Consider the following 21,205-nt stretch of genomic DNA (forward strand, 5'->3'; position numbering starts at 1 on the left):
ATAGAATTCTTTGCTCTCTCCTGCAATTGGAGGAATCCCATGGAGATCTCAGTTTTCCTGGCATGTCCTGATTTCCCAAGCCAACCTACCTCATGATCATGAGGAATCACAGGACATCTTAGGGGTGCAGATGGTTGGGCCACTGAGCTAGGCCAAACTAGCCAAAGCACAAATTGAGTGGGTAGAACATACAGGATGGGAGGGAAAGGGCACTGAGCCAACAAAACCACAGGTGTTCATTCTAGTGAGCCAAGCCCAGCTCAAGGGGAAACCAGTTTCATCCCGTGTAACTGTGGGAGGGTGCACCATCAAGACTCTGAGTTCTCTGCATGTGTGAAGGAGAGAGGTGAACGTGAGCTGTTGTCATCTAGGAAAGCTTCCAGGGGGACTTGATTCTTGGTACAGACTTGAGGTTGAGTAGGATTTAGTTAGATGGGAGGGAGTGAGAAGGCTTGAATAAGAGAACCACTTCTCTGGTTTATTTGCCTTTTTCCAAGCTCTGCAGAGGCAAGGACTTTTTTCCTTTATTAGCAGAGCACAGCATTTGATGACCACAGTTAGGCTGAGCCATTATGGTTCCAACTGTGCCCATGCCACCCTGCCTGTGGTCATGGGGAGAGGGTAGAAGAATGACAACAGAGAAGCCTGTAATCCTGAGAATATCAGCTCTATCATAAAGAAACGGAGACTGCTGAGCAGAGGAGGTGTCAGAATAGTCCTTTCTGGTGTCCTCTGTCCCTGTGTGTCAGACCTTAAGTGAGTTTCACATAGGAATGTTGGCCTCATCACAGGGAGACTGAGTTGTTACATTAGTCAACACAGGGAGCACATGATAGGTACAAGGCATGTAAGTGTCAATGTTTCCAAGATAAATAAGCCAGGGTCCTACCTCTTTAAGGTTTATATCTAAGTAGGAAAGACAGAAATGGTAATAACATAAGGGATATGATTGACTTATGCAAACAAAGATCCTCAAACTTGCCTGAACATGGAAATTCCCATGGAGCTTTAAAAGAACACTGATGGTCTGGCTCTGTCCTCACAGGTTCTAGCTTTCTTGGTCTAGGGAGGCAGACCAGGCATCAGTATATTTCAAAGCCCACCTACTAGTGGTTCTCATGGGCAGCCAAGTTGGAGGACCACTGAGGTAAGGATGCCATGGTATAGCAGAGAAAGGCTATACCATGATGAGGGAAGGAAGGACTGCTGCAGGGGTGAGGCCCGGCTTCCTCAGAAGGAGATCTGAGACTTGGTTGGAGAAAAGCAGGAAGGAGATGGTAAGATATGGCGCACATCAGAGCTGCTCTGGGACAGGAAGTCAAGACATCTGTCTATTTCTGAACTAATCTCCGTGTGACATTAGACAAACATAAACTTCTCCACGCCTCAGTTTCTCCTCCAATCAAATATGTCTAATGATACCTGCTCTCCTTACCTTAGGGGTTTGCTGTTAGGATCCAATGAGGTAAAGAAAAACAAAAAGATAGTGTGTCAATGACCGTTGGGAAAAATAACCCATTAGAGTAACGCCTCATTTATTCAGCTTCTTTAGGGGAAAAAAGTAATTTGTATAAGTAAACTTTTTAGATGACTGAAGTATGATCTTTCAAGACATCATCATTTTATTTTAAGAGAAAATGATTTTTTTTCCCTTTAAAAGATACATTCGCAAACCTGGTTTCTTAAACAGAGAGCATGGGTAGATATCGCTAGCCCCCACCACTTTTTATCTGTGCCTTTGATTCCTTGCCATAGATGTCAAACCCTGAACCATGCTCTAATATAGTAATGCCCAGGGCTATTGAGAAGTGTAGGTGTTTATGGTGTGGAAGATTGGGCTTGGAGTTCTTAGGTCTGTTTTTCATCTATTTTCTATTTGTCTTGCCACCTAGGTATCAGTTGTTGATTCTCACCATTAATCTACTTGATTTCTAACTTGCTGTTTTCTACCTATTGAGTTCTGGCAATCCAGGAAACCAATCTTAAGATGGTGTTTAAAATAGGAATAAATAGACTACGACCTGAGCTTGCTGGAGAGAATGTGCTCTTTAGCACACAATGGGGTAATGCCTGTGGGCACTTTTAGTTGACTTTCTGGGCCTCACTGTGGCTGCATACCTAAGGTGGTAGACAGCTGCTTGGGCTTTTAATGGGGAAGTTTAGAGATCCACGAGGTTATTTGTAGGGATTCTCAGCCTTCCTTCTTCTAGCTATTGGCCAGAGATCACTAAGTTTTCTCAATCCAGTTACTGGGAGAATTCTGTCCCTGCCAGACCAGGTTTAAATGTTGTTGTTTGTAAGAAAGGAGAGAGGAAGGGTAAATGGGATCAAATCAGGAGGGCACACATTGAAACCTACAGAACAGGGCAGGAAACAGTGGTGGAGGTAATCAGGAGTGTCAAGACCAAGGAGAAAAGAGAACCTCGCAGAAGGGGGTGGGTGGTGGAGAAGGGCCAAGGACAGAGGTTTAGACCACCATCAGTGGTGTCTGTATTCTCCTCCTCCTCCTCCTTCTTCTTCATCATCACCACCTCCTCCTCCTTCTTTTTTTTGTTTCCTTGAGTTTTTAACTCACTAACACTACCTAGGACTCAGGCATTGTGACCATTACAGGTGACAAGTTTCTAAGGCCAGCCACACTGCTGTGTTGCCCGAGCTCCCATGGTGCAGGACAGTCCTGGTTGAGAGAGCCGAATGCCAAATAAGGACCCCAGGTACTTCCACTTTGCCGGCTGCTGTCCCCATCCTTACTGAGCCTCTATCTCTCCCTTCCTTCCCCAGGTCGGTGGCCGGACTGGATAAGGAGGCGGACCTGGTACACATGGAGGTGCGGACTGCTGACGGATGTGAGTGCCCTGCAGCTCAGGCTAGGCCCCCACCCCCACCCCCAGATCTGCCTGCAGGTCTCTCTCCTCCCCCAATTTGCATTTTAATGATTTAGGAAGATGAAAAGCCCCTAGCTCCATTAATGCCACATCCATCCTTATTTCCCAGAGTGGGGGAAGAGACTTCCAGTCCCAAGGGAGACATTTCATTGAAATAAACCCTCAGGAATGAATTTTCTGGGGATGTGAGTTAATGTGATGAATTTTGAGACTCCTGTTAGTAATTTCCTTGGCATCTTTTAGTGTAATTTGAACAGAGATGTCTGTAGCTCATTACAGGTATTTTACATCCACATGGTGAATTGCAGGGGCTGCTTGATTTAAATAAACAATTCCTTTTAGGGGGTCAAGCTTACCAGAAAAAGTAACCAAGCAACTATTTGCAAAAGGGCTCTTTCATCCATGCCGCAGATATTTAGGGATGACCTACTATGTGTCAGGCATTGCTCTAGGCCCTGGAGACACAGAGGTAAGCAAGGCTTGTATTGTCCCTACAGATAAGGGTCTCTTTTCTAGCTGTGGAACCCTGAGATTTCAAACAAATGACCTCCTTGCTGCCTTGTGTGGCTGTAGACATCTCACACAAAATTTAGCTGAAAAAGCATTATTTTGCACCAATTCCAACATTTCACTCCTTCTGGAAATGATCATAATTGTAGGACTCTTCATTATCAAAGGAAAAATAAAACCAACTTAAGTAAAAATATATGAAAATATAATTAGCATCTCCAAGAATAAAAATAGAATCGAATAATAAGAGTGACCCAGAAGAACAGAGATCAAGCCCCTATCTGCCTGAGAGTTAAGGTCGTGGGCTTTGCCGCTTTGTAGCTGTTGAGACCAGGAGAAAATTCCCTAACCTCTCTGGGCTGTAACTTCCTCTGTGATCTGAGAACATTCCTTTAGCCCAATTCAGCTCACAAGGTTCTGGGTTGACTAAATAGAAATGGACTTTTAAGAGAAACTAGGAAACGTACAAATCTTGTAAGAAGATTTCTGCTTTGACCTGGCTGTGGGTGTTGCTATATCATTCAGAATACATTAAGTAAAACCGTGTGTGCTCTCTCCAGGAGAATTCCATTCCAGGCCAACCACAGATGCATGCCCAAAACAGACATTTGGCAAATATGTTGCATATGCTTTTTTTTTTTTTCTTTTCAGAGTCTGAAGGAAATCAGCACCTGTTACTATGTCTCTGACACTCTGCCGATCTCCCTTCCTCCCTCCCTTCCACTTTCCTTTCTGTATTTTAATTCTTGAATAAGTATAGTCTTTGAGGTAGGCAGCTAAGACCCAAACTCTTTTTAATTTGTTTTTTCAACAGAAGAGCTCTTTAGATATAAAAAGATAATGTCACATACTTAAAGCCATTGATTGTGAGAGTAGAAAAGCCTGGATTCAAAAATTGTATAATTTGACTCCTGCTGCTGAGAAAGTAACGGAGGAGTATGAATGAGCTGTGGGGTTGGAGGAGTCCATCAGGACAGCAGAGAGCAGAGTGTTGGTCTCAAGAGAAGACCCACCGGCCATTTTTGGATGCACTCTTATCTTGGCTTTGCTTTCTGTGTCAACCTTTAAGCCACATATGTCACATATATGTGATGTACAGTAGTCATCATATTTTCAGAGTTGGGGATACTTCTCCCAAAACTTCCCATGTGTTTTCAGGTTCCTTGAGACTTAAGAACCATCCTTTTCTACTGCTGGGCAGCTCATTTATTTATTGTTTATTTGAAAAAGTAATTTCTCACATGACGCTCAAATTTATTTTCTGAAATTCAAGAATTCTGGTTCAAATGGGCACAAGGCCTATGGTGTAGAATCTCTGTAAAATTTTGTGAGACAAAAATTTCAGAACACTTAGAACATTGCCTGGCCTATTGTTAGAAGTCATGAATTGAAAAAAAAAATCAGTCAGAAATATAATGGGAATAAATATCAGGTATTACACTTTGTTCTGTTCCATTTTTTTTTTTTTAGATTTTAAAAGTAAGGTTTTCAATAGATAAAAGAATTTCTCTCATCCTACTGAGTTGGCTCTCTTCCAGCTTTATTTAGAAAATACACATAGAAAAATTACAGTTTTTAGATATTTTCCAAAAAAACAATTTTATTTTACAAGGATATTTTATTTTACCTCCCCTAAGGAAGTGCATTATCTCATTCCTTTGTGGCATGTACTGAATGCTTTCTCACACTCATGAAGTCACACATATACAATACCTCATCATCACTGAAAGGATGTGACAAAGGAGTTTAAATTCAAAGTTTCTGAAATTCACACAGCTAGTTTTTGATGGAGGGACACGTCTGGAGCAAAAACTTCTTAATTAAAACTTGGAATAGAAGGAAACTTCGGATCAAGGTCCTCTACAAATGATCTATAATAGCTTCATACTTAATGATAAGATACCAAAGAGCAGGAAAAATCTGGGGATAGTCACTCTTACCACTCCTGTTCGACCATATGATAGAAGTTCTAGCCACTGCAATAAAGCAAGAAAAATGAAATGCAAATCATCTTGATTGCAAAGGGAAAAATAAAGTTTGTTCTTCTCAAAGAGGTGATAGTTTTTATTAAAAAAAACTCCATGGAATCCACACAAAATCCTCTTAGAACTAATAATTGAGTTAAGCAAGGTTACAGTATATAGTTACTTAAGAGGAGAAAGGCTATTATTTCCAGCAAATGGTATTGGAACAATTATGGCACCATCCAGGGGAAAAAATTAACTTCAACAATGATTCACAATTTATACAAAATTTAACTCAGAATGGAAAATAGATCTAAATATAAAACATAACATTACAAAAATTTTAGAAGAAAACAGGAGAAAAATATTCATTTCCTTGGATTAGGAAAGAGTCCAATATAGATAAGATGCTAAGAACAAAATAGATAAAATACATCATAAACAAATTGGCTTCTCAAAATTAGAAATGTTTGCTCTCAAAAATTAACCATTAAAACACTGGGATAAAAGTATTTGCAAACATATATCCAGCAAAGAACTTATAGCCAGAACATACAAAGAATTCTTGAAACATAGGAATAAAAAGTAAACAAAACGCCACTTTTTAAACAATTGGCTAACATTTGAGCATATCATTTAGTAGAGAAGATAAAGGATGACAGATAAGCACATGAAACAATGTTCAACATCATTAGACCTTAGGGAAATGTAAATTACCACATGAGCATGGCACGGTGGCACACACCTGTATTCACAGCAGCACCAGAGGCTGAGGCAGGAGAATCATGAGTTCAAAGATAGCCTCAACAACTTAGTAAGGCCCTTGGCAACTTACCTAGTCCCTATCTATAAATAAAATATAAAGAAGGGCTTGGGACATGGCTCAGTGATTAAGCCCCTCTGGATTTAATCTCTGGTACAAAACAACAACAACAGCAAAAAACCCCACAACAACCAAAACATATGTCACTACATACCCATAAGAATCACTAAAATTAGGAAAATTGACAACACCAATTGCTAGCAAGCATGTAAGCAAATAACACTCTCATACCATTGTTTCCAGGAATGTAAAATGGTACAATTATTCTGGAAAAAATATTTTGGCATATAGTTTCTTATAAGTTGCACACACTTTATTATTCAGCAGTTCCACTCCTACATACTTAACCTAGAGAAATGAGAAATTATATTCACACAAAGCCTGTACACAAATGTCAGTAGCAGGTTTATTAATGATCTCCAGAAACTGGAAACAAACCTAATTATGCTTCAGTGATTAATGGATTAACAAGCTGTGTTCCATCCATAATATAGAATATTACTCAGTACTATTGATATTTGCAACAACACAGATGAATTTCAAAGACATTATTCTGAGTGAAATAAGCTGGTTTCAAAGAGTTACACATTGTATAATTCCATGTGTATGATCTTATGGGATAGACAAGCTAAAGGTATGGAGAATATATGTGGTTTACAGGGTGGAGGAAGTGTTTGACCAGAAAGGGCTTCATGGGAGTATTTTACAATATGATGTAACTATTCTGTGACCTGATTGTGGTGGTAGTCGCATAAATATACATATTTTCTCATACTTATAGAACTGTATACCAAAAGACTCATTATGTATACATTAGAAAATTAAGACTGCACTAAAAAATAATAGTGAAATTAAAATCCATGGTGAAAAAGAAATAGAAGGCTTCCTACCTTTCTCATTCATTCATCCATCCATCTGATTCCTCTTTTATCTAATCAATATTATCAGAACTTATTTAAAATCGACATATGCCAGGCACTAAAGGGACATTTACGTATATATGATAACATCCCTCTCATCAAGAAGCTTGTAGAGTTATTGGGGAGATGGACAAGTATTTAAATGATTCTAGCATGCTTTGCTTCAACGTCTTTAATAGAGTTGGGCATATATTACATTGAATCATAAATGAGATCATGACTGTTAACCTAAGTAAATTGGGGGAACACTTCTCAGAAAGAATGCATGTTTGATTTGATGCTGAAGAGATTAGTAGGAATTTATCAGATCATTTGTATGGAGAGAAGAACCTCACAAGTTCCCAGAATTAGGAGAGGGAGTGTGTGCAAGGCTGTAAGTTATGACTTGGGACAGAATGAAGGGAGATAGAGCCAGTAGAGAGGGTTGGACTCAGTGAGAACTTGTAGGCCACACTGGACTTGCTGAGTGCACCTGTGTTATCTGCCCAGCCTATCTTACAGAAAGGCTGTAATAAGCAGATTCTCCAGGGCCTGGTGGAGGGTTAGATTGCCTTGGACCCAGGGTAGGTACCTGCTGCTGTTCTGCACACCTCTCCTGCTTCATCAAAATGAGAGCCACATTTGAAGTTTGTGTGTATTTTTTTTTTTTTGAGGAGTGGGGAGAAGTGATCTTTTAGGTGTATATAAGCAGGAAGACTGGAAGCGTAGAAACCTATAATTTTAGTTTTCCCACTGAAAGGCCATGTGGTCCAGAGAAGCAACTAAACCTGTCTAGATTCCTTTTCCCTCACTGTAAAATGAAACAGAATTAATGATTTATTTATTTGTTCAGGGAACAGAAAACAAGATATGCTCTCAAAAGGACAATTAAATGTTGCTCTTTATAGTTCCCAGAGCAAGGCAGGGATACTGGAGTCCATGTGAATATCAATATAGAAATTGGTGTTTCCCCTGCATTTATTCCTCCCCTCTCAGTTCTCTCCACTGTGCTGAAACACTTTCCAGGTAAGGAAGACAAATGATTCTCAGATTAAGCCTTATACTGACTGGAGGAACTTACTCTCTATTTCTCTCTCTCTCTCTCTCTCTCTCTCTCTCTCTCTCTCTCTCTCACACACACACACACACACACACACACACACACACACAGCCCCTCCACAAATCAATGAGTGAGAAATTCCTGGGGAAAGTTTCTGGAAATTGGCCCTCTACAGTTGTCCTGGTGATTCTAAAGTACAGGAGTGAGAATGACTGCACTAGATCTGAACTTCTCAAACTTTAACAAGCTCCTGCTCATGCTCCATAAGAACTTGTGAAAAAATACATTCCATATTTCTGACAAGCTCTCAGGTGCTTCTTAGGGTCCAGGGACCACAATTTGAGCAGTACTCTGCTGGCCTATGTTAAAGGGGATATATAGATAAACAGGACATGATGAGCATCAAGGAGCTCCAGGCTGATGGGAGACACAGGTGCATGCATAGATCACTGCTGTGACCTAATAGTGCTGAGTTCCACAGAGACTCTGATGTGAGTCTCATGGACAGAGTGCTATGGGAATTGGAAGGAAAGCTTGTTCGTCTGCCGGTGATGGAAGGCTTTAGAGAAGAAGACTTCCTAAGTTTCATCTTATCACTTGAATGGGATTCTCAGGGAGAAAGTAAGAGTGGGAGAACTACACTAGATCTGCTCTGTCCAACAGGAGAGCCCTTTAGTCATACATGGTTATGGAGTCTTGAAATGTGTTGTACAAATGGAGGTATGCTCTAAGCAAAAAATAGGCACCAGGTTTCAAAGAATGAAAAATAGCTTCTTAATAATTTTTATATTGAGGACATCATGCAATGATTATATCTGGGGGTATATTAAGTTAAGCAAAACATTAAAGTTCACTTTAGTGTTTACTCTTTTTTTGCCATTTTAAGAGTATTGGTTTCTTTTCTGTTTTTTTTTAAAATTTTTTAAATTTGTTTTAATTAGTTATACATGATAGTAGAATGCATTAATGCACTTTGATATATCAAAATAGATGGTATATAATTTCTCACTTTTCTGAGCATACATGTTGCAGAATCATATTGGTCATGTAGTCACATATATACATACAGTAATAATGTCCTGTTTCATTCTACTATCTTTCCTATCCCCACATCCTCTCCCCTCCCCTCCCATCACTTCCCTCTACTTAATCTAAGGTAATGCTATTCTTCCCTAATGCCCCCCCCCCCGCCTTATTGTGAATTAGCATTCGCATATTTGAGAAAACATTCGGCCTTTGGTTTTGTAAGATTGGCTTATTTTTCTTAGCATGATATTCTCCAACCATTTACTGGCAAATATCATAATTTTACTCTTCTTTAAAGCTGGGTAATATTCCATTGAATGTATATACCATTCATCTATTGAGGGACACCTAGGTTGGTTCCATAGTCTAGCTATTGTGAATTGAACTGCTATAAACATTGATGTGGCTGCATCACTATAGCATGCTGATTTTAAGTCCTTTGGGTATAAACCAAGGAGTGGGATAGCTGGGTCAAATAGTGGTCCCATTCCCAATTTTCTGAGGAATCTCCATATTGCTTTCCTAGTGGTTGCACCAATTTGCAGTCCCACCAGCAATGTATGAGTGTACCTCTTTCACCACATCCTCGCCAGCATTATTGTTGCCTGTATTCTTGATGATTGCCATTCTGACAGGAGTAAGATGAAATCTTAGAGTGGTTTTGACTTGCATTTCTCTAATTGCTAGAGATGTTGAACACTTTTTCATATATTTGTTGATCAATTGTATTTCTTCAGTGAAGTGTCTGTTCAATTCCTTTATTGTTCATTTATTGATTAGGTTATTTGGGTTTTTGGTGTTTCTTTGAGTTATTTATATAGCCTAGAGATTAATGCTTTATTGGAGGTGCATGTGGCAAAAACTTTCTCCCAATCTGTAGGCTCTCTCCTTGATGTGTTTTCATGTTATTAATTGTTTCCTTTGCTGAGAAGAAACTTTTAATTTGAATCCATCCCATTTTTGATTCTTGATTTTACTTCTTGTGCTTTAGGAGTCTTATTAAGGAAATCAGATCCTAGGCCAACGTGGTGAAGATTTGGGTCTATTTTCTCTTCTGTTATGTGCAGGGTCTCTGTTCTAGTGCCTAAGTCTTGGATCCACCATTAGTTGATTTTTGTGTAGGATGAGAGATACAGGTTTAATTTTATTTTGCTACATATGGATTTCCAGTTTTGCCAGCACCATTTGTTAAATAGGCTATCTTTTCTCCAGTGAATGTTTTTGGCATCTTTGTGTAGTATGAGATAACCGTATTTATGTGGGTTTGTCTCTGTGTCCTCTATTCTGTTCCATTGGCCTACAAGTCTATTTTGGTGACAATACCATGCCATTTTTGTTACTATAGCTCTGTAGTATACTATAGCTCTGTAGTATAGTTTAAGGTCTGGTATTGTGATGCCCCCTGCTTCACTTTTCTTGCTAAGGATTTAGCTATTCTGGATCTCTTATTTTTCCAAATAAATTTCATGATTGCTTTTGCCATTTCTATGAAGAATGTCATTGGCATTTTAATAGGAATTGTATTAAATCTGTATAACACTTTTGGTAGTATGGCCATCTTGACAATATTAATTCTGCCTATCCAGGAGCATGGGGAATCTTTCCATCTTCTGATGTTTTTTTCAATTTCTTTCTTTAGTATTCTGTTGTTATCACTGTAGAGGTCTTTCACCTCTTTTGTTAGATTGATTCCTATATATATATATTTTGAGGGTATTGTGAATGAGTAATTTTCCTAATTTCTCTTTCAGTGGATTCATTGCTGATTTATACAAACGTGTTTTATTTATGGGTCTTGATTTTATATCCTGCTACTTTGCTGATATAGGAGTTCTAGAAGCTTTCTCGTGGAATTTTTTGGATCTTCTAGATATAGAATCATGTAATGTACAAATAGTGATAGTTTGAGTTTTTCTTTACCTATTTGTATCCCTTTAATTTTGTTCTTTTGTCTAATTGCTCTGGCTAGAGTTTCAAGGATGATGTTGAATAGAAGTGGTGAAAGAGGATAGCCTTGTCTTGTTCCAGTTTTTAGCAAGAATGCTTTCAATTTTTCTCCATTTAGAATGATGTTGGCCTTGGGTTTACCATATATAGCTTTTACAATGTTAAGTTATGTTCCTACTATCCCTAGTTTTTCTAGTCTTTTGAAATGAAGGTGTGATATATTTTGTCAAATGTTTTTTCTGCATCTATTGAGATGATAATATAATTTTTGTTTTTAAATTTATTAATAAAATGCATTACATTTTTTGATTTCTGTATGTTGAACCAACCCTGCATCCCTGGAATGAATCCCACTTGATTGTAGAGTACTATCTTTTTAATATGTTTTTGTATGCGATTTGATAGAATTTTATTGAAAATTTTTGCATTTAGGTTCATCAGATATATTGGTCTGAAGTTTTCTTTCCTTGATATGTCTTTGTCTGGCTTTGGTAGCAGGGTGATATTAGCCCCATATAATGGGTTTTGAAGGGTTCCCTTCTTTTCTAATTCATAGAATACTTTGAGGAGCATTGGTGTTAATTCTTCTTTGCAAGTCTTGTAGAACTTGGCTGAGAATCCATCTGGTCCTGGGTTTTCTTGGTTGGTAGGCTTTTGATGTCCTTTTCTATTTCATTACTTGAAATTGATTTGTTTAAAGCATACATGACCTCATTCAGTTGGGGTAGGTCATATGTCTCTAGGAATTTGTCAATGTCTTTGATATTTTCTATTTTATTAAAGCATAAATTTTCAAAATAGTTTCTAATTACCTTCTGTATTTCAGACATGTCCATTGTGATATCTCCTTCTTCATCTTATATTTTAGTAATTTGAGTTTTCTCTCTTTTTTCACTTCATTAGCATGGCCAGGGGGTTATCTATTTTATTTATTTGTTCAAATAAATAACGTTTTGTTTTATCAATATTTTCAATTTTTTGTTGTTGTTTTCATTTCATTAATTTCAGCTCTGATTTTATTTATTTTCTGTTTTCTACTGTTTTGGGTGTTTATTTGTTCTTCTTTTTCTAGGGCTTTGAGATGTAGTGTTAAGTCATTTATTTGTTGACTTTTTATTCTTTCAATGAATGCACTCAATGCAATAAACTTTCCTCTTAGTACTGCTTTCATGGTGTCCCAGAGATTTTGATATGTTGTATCAGTGTTCTCATTTACCTCTAAGAATATTTTTATTTCATCCTTGATTTCTTCTAGTATCCATTCATCATTCAATTGTGTATTATTTAATCTCCATTTGTTGCAGTGTGTTCTATTTTTTATTTTATTGTTGATTTCTAATTTCATTTCATTGTGGTCTCACAGTATGTAGGGTATTATCTCTATTTTTTTTTTTGTATTTACTAAGAGTTTCTTTGTGGGACAAGATATGGTCTATTTTAGAGAAGGAGCCATGTGCTACTGAGAAGAAATAATATTTGCTTGTTGATGGATGAAATATTCTATATATATCTGTTAAGTCTAAATTATTGATTGTATTATTTAGTTCTATAGTTTCCTTGTTTAGTTTTTTTGGGAAGACTTGTCCATTATGAGAGGTGTGTTAAAGTCATCCAGTATTATTGTATTGTGGTCTGTTTGATGAGAAGGGTTTGTTTAATGTACATAGATGCTCTATTGTTTGGAGCATAAATATTTATAATTGTTATGTCCTGCTTACATATGCTTCCCTTAAGAACTATGAAATGTCCTTATTTGTCTCTTCTGATTAACTTTGGCTTAAAATCTACTTTATCTGAAATGAGAATAGAAACCCCTGCTTGTTTCACAATCCGTATGAGTGATAAGTTTTTATCCCATCCTTTCACCTTCAGCCTGTGGATGTCTTTACCCATGAGGTGAGTCTCTTGAAGACAGCATATTATTGGGTCTTGCTTTTAATCCAATCTTCCAGTCTGTCTCTTTGGATTGATGAGTTTAGGCTGTTAACATTCAAGGTTACTATTGAGTTATGATTTGTATTCTCTGTCATTTTGATTTATTTCTGGTTTTGGATTTGTCTTAGTTTCTCATTTGGTTGAATGTCTCTTTAGTGCAGATATTTCTTTTGCTGGTTTTCATTTTTTTTTTATTTCATCCTCATGGAATATTTTGTTGGGAATGCTCTGTAGTGTAGGCTTACTAGTTGTGACTTATTTATTTTACTTTTGCTTATCATGGAGTGTTTTATTTTCATCTTCAAATCTGATAATTGATTTTGATGGATATAAAATTCTTAGTTGACATTCATTTTCTTTCAGAGCTTGAAATATAGTATTCTAAGACCTCCTAGCTTTGAGGGTCTAGGCTGAGAAATCAATTGAAATCTGAATTGGTTTCCCCCTATGTGTAATTTGATTTTTTTCCTCTCACAGCCTTTAAGATTTTATCTTTATTCTGTGTATTAGTCATTCTCATTATAATGTGTCTTGGTGTGGGTCTGCTGTAATTTTGTACATTATGGGTCCTGTAAGCCTCTTGTATTTGATTTTCTATTCCATACTTTAGGTTTGGGAAATTTATCCCTCTGGTTTGTATCTCTGCTCCTCCATCTATTCTGATAACTCTTAAACTTGGTCTTTTCATGTTATCACATAACTCTTGGATGTTCTGTTTATGGTTTCTTACCATCTTCTCCACAAGTTCAATTCTACTTACAATATTATATATTTTGTCCTCATTGTCTGAGGTTCTGTCTTCCAAGTGGTCTATTCTGTTAGTGATGTTTTCTATTGATTTTATAATTTGGTTTACTGATTCCTTCATTTCAAGGATTTCTGCTTAGAAGTGATCTTTTACTTCCTGCATTTTTTTTCTTTGATTTAACTCCTTATACTATCCTTTACTTCACATATCAGTGTAACTATATACAATCTGAACTCCTTCTTGGACATTTCTTCTACCCTGTTATTGGCTTCTGTTGTTGAAGCATCTTGGTTTGTTTGGAGTGCTTTATTCCCCCACTTTTTCATGTTGTTACTGTGTTTTTCCATCTAAAAGTATGGATTCAAGACAGGATAAATTCTACCCTGTAGACCTATAGTGTCTCTGAAGGTTTCCAGAGCTTCACCTTTACTGGTGGGACCAATATCAACAGCATAGAGTGTACACAATATATAGCCTTAAACCTAATAGCTCCCACTAGGGCATCTACTGCTTTCTCACATTAAACCAAAATGATGAGTCCAATAACTATCCATAGTACAAACAGAATATTTGTTAAAACAATTTACAATTTCAAATGGTGGATGAGAGAACAGAGGTAGTGTATTATGCAATATTTGCGAGGGAGGAAGAGAGAGCTAGAAGTAAAAATTCACAGGAAGAGTGGAAGAGGAGCCAACAGAGATTGGCTATTAGTTGGAGAAAAGTTGGAAAGAATATCCAAGAAAGTAGACAAGAGAGGAAGAATTAAAAAAGAGAAAAAAATTAAAGACATGAGAATATAACAAAAATACAAAACACCATTCATATATCATTGTCTGACACTGATGCATAGGCAAAAACCTGTTCCAAATATTGTACAGAGATTAGTGAACCAAAAAATAAAATAAAATAAGTCTTGCTGGAACGTTGAAGTGTCTCTGTCAGTGTTCAACAGTTTCTCAGATGTCTCTGACATCTTTCGGGATCACAAAACCCAGATCAGCCCTCCCTAACCCAGTCTCTATCCACCAATCTGGGCTTTAGATAACCTCAGGATTGGCCACGCTGCAGTCCCAAGATCTCAATGCTGCTCCTACTTGTAGAGAGACCACCTGGGATACACTCATGCAAAGGAGCAACCTCAAGATGCAGCAGCAAGACAAGGGCCACCAGCACTCTCAGCAGGAAGACCCCAGGCTCCTCCAAACCTAAAGGCACCCCCAAACCAGACCTGTAGGTCCCAGCTGGAGTCCCCATACAGAGGTAAACCTGCTGGCACCCAGGCCCCAGGCCCTGGCTGGTGTCCCCAAATGAGTGCAGCCATGTGCAACCAAACCTGGAGTTCCCCCTGAAGCAGTTGTCTGGGCTGTGGTAGCAGTGGTAGTGGTGGTAGTTGTTGGCAGCAGGCAGCAGGTTAGCAGTAGTGGCGGCTGCAACTGCAGCTGTGGGGGCAGCATCATCAGGCAATCTCCATCGATCAGCAGCAGTGTTGGCTTCAGTTGCATCCAGGACAATGGTTTCTTCTGTGGCAGCAGCGCCCAGAAAGAAGACCTCCAGGAGATCTCAGGCTGGCAGCAGCGGAATCAGAGGCAGCATCAATGGTGATAGCAGTGCAGGCAGCAGTTGATTGACAGGAGACTTCCATAGAGGTAGCTTCGGAATTTGCATATGAGGTAACCAGGCAGTGCCCAGAGAAGAGACGTCCAGGCATGGCAGTGGTGTCTGGGGCAGTGGCGTCCAGCACCATCCTATATTTACTTTTTAACATGGCAGCAAGTTTAAAAGGTCCCTTGTGACTCATCCTATGTCTGTTGGACAGTGCTGCTCTAGACCCACGAATCCTGGAGCAGCAACTCCAGCCAGCAGAGCAGCACTGACAACCCTATTCTAATGCCTGACTCCTGCAGTCTGGAGCAAACCTGGCATGAGCTGTGCCTGTCCTTGTTTAGATACACCAATCTCCACTCTGTCCCAGTCCTGGCCCGCCTCAATGGGAGTCAGACTTCCAGATGAAGCTAAAACCATTGAATTATCCCTTGCCCTGGCAGAGTTTAAACAGGGCAAAGCCAACTAGTTTGGTTAACAACAGTGTAAATCTGTTTCTGCCATGAGATTCGGTATTGAAATGGCCTTTCCCTTCATTCTCTTCTGAAAACCATCTTTCTCTGAATGTCTCTTGTGCATTCTTCTTTTTCTGACACTCATTTATTCAGTCACAGACACACACACACACACACACACACACACACGAGCACACACACACTCCATCCAAGAGGCAATTGAGTGTCAGTAGAAAGAGCAATCACTTGGTGACATGAGTAGAGTTGGAGAATGAACTCTTCCTTAGAAGTTATTTGACCTTGGACACATCTCTTGGCTTTTCCACAATCCCTCATTTAGTGTTTTCTCTATTTGAAAATACTACCAAATGTAAGAAGTGTTTTTATAATACATTTTTTCATCACTTTCATAACAAAAGTCTTATTATAGAAAAAAAATTACAGCAAGGGAGATTTCAGTTCACAAACAAGAGATTCATAATTAAGAAAAACTAAAACTGACACAGGCTGCTTGGAAAACCGTGAGCTCTTCTTCACTGGAAATTCCCCAAGCACAAGTCAGATGGATGTCTTCTAGGGACACTGTGGTAAGTGAACCTGGATGTGGGCTGGTTTTAAAACATCTGGATATTCCTGAATTTTCTAGAATCAAACCCCCTAATACATGTGCCGCCATTCCTTGTCCCTGTGCCCTCCTCAACCCTCATTAGTCAATCACTCTACTTTCTTGCTAAGTCAAGCGACACCTGCTGCTTCTTTACAGAGTGTCCAGGCAGGTGTAAGTAAGCAAATGGGCCTGCCACGCAGGTGAAATGATTAGCCCTGCAAAACCGAACTCCAGGCTCTAGAAATGTAGATTATTGACTTGTAAAGGCCCTTGGATTATTGGTTAGTTCAACAATTTTCAGACTGTGTAACTCAGAGTTCTAGCAGCTCAGAACTCACAGGCCAAGATCAAGAGGGTACTGAGCAGTGGAACTGAGGACTGTTGCCTTCCCTTCAAGTACAGCATGTGCAGGAAACTCTAGGTATTAAGGGGATAGGATCATCTTTGATAAAAAGATTCCAGTTTTTTTTTTCTTTTGGAACAGATAAGAGTTTTTAAAATTGCATTTTCTTCAAAAAAAGTCAACATGTGTGAGAACATGCCTGAGGTGACATAGTCAGCCAGTGACAGGAACCGAACCCGAATGTGGGTTCTTATCTAATTTGCAGCTTCATTTTCCTTCTGTATTCAAATGCATAGTGGTTAGGATCATAGGTTCTCGTACCAAATTTCCTGAGTTCAAATCTTGGCTCTGCTACTTCCTTGAGCTCCGGAACTGAGGCAAATTTGTTAATCATCCTGTGTCTCGGCTTCCTCAATTTCATCATTTATAACATGGGGGTTGATAATGATTGTAATTTCTCACTGGATTGCTTCAGGGACTAAACAAGTGGATGCCTGTAGATCTTAGAACACTAGGGAACAGAGTGGCCTCTCAAAACTGTCACTGTTGTCATCTTTGTCACCATCCGCATTATCATACGGTCATCGCAGTCAGGGGCAGATAATACGTTTGGCTGGTGGAATGGAAGGAGTCCTGAATGGAATTTCAGGACTCCTAAGATATTCGAGTGTACGATTTCTGAATGTGCCTAACTTTGCCAGACTGTCTCTTGTGCTTTAAGAAGATGGAGAATGTGGGGATTTTCCTATGAGATATTAGAAGTGTCACCAACACTTTGAATCCATAAGGGGAAGGAGTGAAAATGCCTTTTTCTTTGCTTTTATATGTGTTTGTTAATTTTGTTTATTTTTAGGATCGACTACAATTTAAGTGCTGCATTAAGCATCAGCAGCACTGTCATCGATTTTTGCCCTGTGTCTGCAGATAGGTTGCCTCACTCCCCATTCAAGAAGGGGCTTAGGGAGGCTAAGGAACTTTTCAGAGTTCCTTTATATCTTTTGCTTTTACCTATTCGCATTTGGAAGTTAATGTTGTTATTTAAAATAAACAACTCCTGGGTATTTCTCTAAGAACAGACCCGAAGAGCTGAATTTGCTTTTTGTTCACAGTTTTAATTCTCTTTTTCAATTTCTGACGATGTGCATATTACCCAGAGGGATGGCAGTTGAGCGAATCATGGAAAATTCTTTCCTCTGAGGTGGCAAAAAGCATGATGTCTAGGAGGTTTGAATATTTAGTGATCTCAGAGGTAAAACATGATCGCAAGTCACCATATAATTCAACATAACGAAAATGTCTAGGCTTTTAATGTGATTCAATTCAGGTTAACTAGCATTTACTGGGGCTTGATAAAACCAGCTTTTGAGGAGAGAACATGATGGTTAAGACTTTATTCCTGCTAGCAAGTAGGTAATCCTTTTGGAAAGGTTTGGTGAAGCCCAAACGGGACTTTATGGTGAAATTTGTTGATACGGGTGAAAATATTTCCTTGTGGAATGATTAGGATTAGAAGCTGAAGAATTAGAAGCTGCTTCCCTGAGTCCTACAAAACTCTTGGCAGGAATGAAACCCCTTTAGAAGAAATAAAGGCAAAGGGTGTTTGACTGTCTGGGTCTCTCTGTCCCCATTCCCTGATGCTTTGAGTGTGCTGTCCCCAGCATGGATCTCGAGGAAATTCATTTGTGAGTGTGCTGCCTGTTATGGGCCCAAAATCTTCTGAATAAAGAATTCATTTTATGTTCTCTGTTTCCTAGAATGGCAGGGAGTGTCGGACACCTGCAGCCTCTCTAGGCCCCTTGATCTAATACAAAAGAAGTGAATTGGTATATTTGAGGCAGCCCTGCTCACCTTACCAGAGTCTTGGTCTGTCATCTCTAGGGCAAGAAGGCGTGGAGGCAGGCCCCAAGTGGGACATACTGGCTTCCCCAAATATCCTGCTACTGTAGAGCTGCTTTTGAAACAGGGCCTGCTATTTCCAAAGTGACCAAGCAGATCCATCCATTCCTGTTTCAGGGACAAAGCTTTTCACTCCCAGTTTTTGTAAGTGGAGTAGTCACCACACCAGCTCCTAGAAATGTATGAAGAAGACTTTTTACAATTAGAAATATGTGAGTCATAAGGATTAGCCATTTAGGAAATCACCTAGTTTTTTGAGGATGTTTCAGAGGATTGAATGGAAAATAAAAGTTCAAAAATAATGATTACACAAAGTCAGTCCTTTAATATATAATTATGTAGTATGTTCCATGAGCTCTGCCTCATAAAAATTCATGTTTAGTTTCTTTTTTTTATTGTTGGTTGTTCAAAACATTACATAGTTCTTGATATATCATATTTCACACTTTGATTCAAGTGGGTTATGAACTCCCGTTTTTACCCCGTATACAGATTGCAGAATCACATCAGTTACACTTCCATTGATTTACATATTGCCATACTAGTGTCTGTTGTATTCTGCTGTCTATCCTATCCTCTACTATCCCCCCTCCCCTCCCCTCCCCTCCCCTCTTCTCTCTCTACCCCCTCTACTGTAATTCATTTCTCCCCCTTGTATTATTTTTCCCTTACCCCTCACTTCCTCTTGTATGTAATTTTGTATAACCCTGAGGGTCTCCTTCCATTTCCATGCAATTTCCCTTCTCTCTCCCTTTCCTTCGCACCTCTCATCCCTGTTTAATGTTAATCTTCTTCTCATGCTCTTCGTCCCTACTCTGTTCTTAGTTACTCTCCTTATATCAAAGAAGACATTGGCATTTGTTTTTTAGGGATTGGCTAGCTTCACTTAGCATAATCTGCTCTAATGCCATCCATTTCCCTCCAAATTCTATGATTTTTCATTTTTAATGCAGAGTAATACTCCATTGTGTATAAATGCCACATTTTTTTATCCATTCATCTATTGAAGGGCATCTAGGTTGGTTCCACAGTCTTGCTATTGTGAATTGTGCTGCTATGAACATCGATGTAGCAGTGTCCCTGTAGCATGCTCTTTTTAGGTCTTTAGGGAATAGACCCAGAAGGGGAATAGCTGGGTCAAATGGTGGTTCCATTCCCAGCTTTCTAAGAAATCTCCATACTGCTTTCCAAATTGGCTGCACCAATTTGCAGTCCCACCAACAATGAACAAGTGTACCCTTTTCCCCACATCCTCGCCAGCACTTGTTGTTGTCTGACTTCATAATGGCTGCCAATCTTACTGGAGTGAGATGGTATCTTAGGGTGGTTTTGATTTGCATTTCTCTGACTGCTAGAGATGGTGAGCATTTTTTCATGTACTTTTTGATTGATTGTATGTCCTCCTCTGAGAAGTGTCTGTTCAGGTCCTTGGCCCATTTGTTGATGGGGTTATTTGTTATCTTATTTTCTAATTTTTTGAGCTCTTTGTATACTCTGGATATTAGGGCTCTATCTGAAGTGTGAGGAGTAAAGATTTGTTCCCAGGATGTAGGCTCCCTATTTACCTCTCTTATGGTTTCTTTTGCTGAGAAAAAACTTTTTAGTTTGAGCAAGTCCCATTTGTTGATTGTAGTTATTAACTCTTGTGCTATGGGTGTCCTATTGAGGAATTTGGAGCCCGACCCCACAGTATGTAGATCGTAGCCAACTTTTTCTTCTATCAAACGCTGTGTCTCTGATTTGATATCAAGCTCCTTGATCCATTTCGAGTTAACTTTTGTGCATGGCAAGAGAAAGGGATTCAGTTTCATTTTGTTGCATATGGATTTCCAGTTTTCCCAGCACCATTTGTTGAAGATGCTATCCTTCCTCCATTGCATGCTTTTAGCCCCTTTATCAAATATAAGGTAGTTGTAGTTTTGTGGATTGGTTTCTGTGTCCTCTATTCTGTACCATTGGTCCACCCGCCTGTTCAGGTACCAGTACCATGCTGTTTTTGTTACTATTGCTCTGTAGTATAGTTTGAAGTCTGGTATCGCTATACCGCCTGATTCACACTTCCTGCTTAGCATTGTTTTTGCTATTCTGGGTCTTTTATTTTTCCATATACATTTCATGATTGCTTTCTCTATTTCTACAAGAAATGCTGTTGGGATTTTGATTGGCATTGCATTAAACCTATAGAGAACTTTTGGTAATATCGCCATTTTGATGATGTTAGTTCTGCCTATCCATGAACAGGGTATATTTTTCCATCTTCAAAGATCTTCTTCTATTTCTCTCTTTAGGGATCTGTAGTTTTCATTGTATAAGTCTTTCACCTCTTTTGTTAGGTTGATTCCCAAGTGTTTTTTTTATTTTTTTTTATTTGAGGATATTGTGAATGGAGTGGTTGTCCTCATTTCCATTTCAGAGGATTTGTCGCTGATATACAGGAATGCCTTTGATTTATGCGTGTTGATTTTATATCCTGCCACTTTGCTGAATTCATTTATTAGCTCT

At 38.9% G+C, this 21,205-nt stretch overlaps 1 protein-coding gene across 1 annotated transcript in view; it reads left to right on the forward strand.

Moving 5' to 3' along the window:
• SORCS3 (sortilin related VPS10 domain containing receptor 3) overlaps nt 1-21,205 on the forward strand; it is a gene marked incomplete at both ends in the record, with an annotated part of 577,733 nt that overhangs the window by 398,828 nt on the left and 157,700 nt on the right. The window contains one exon of the mRNA XM_081268651.1: nt 2,782-2,846. Within this exon, the coding sequence (XP_081124777.1) occupies nt 2,782-2,846 (65 nt within the window). The remainder of the gene's footprint in view (nt 1-2,781; nt 2,847-21,205) is intronic.

The sequence above is a fragment of the Spermophilus citellus genome (assembly GCF_964194105.1).
Source record: "Spermophilus citellus genome assembly, chromosome: 15".
Classification (NCBI taxonomy): domain Eukaryota; kingdom Metazoa; phylum Chordata; class Mammalia; order Rodentia; family Sciuridae; genus Spermophilus; species Spermophilus citellus.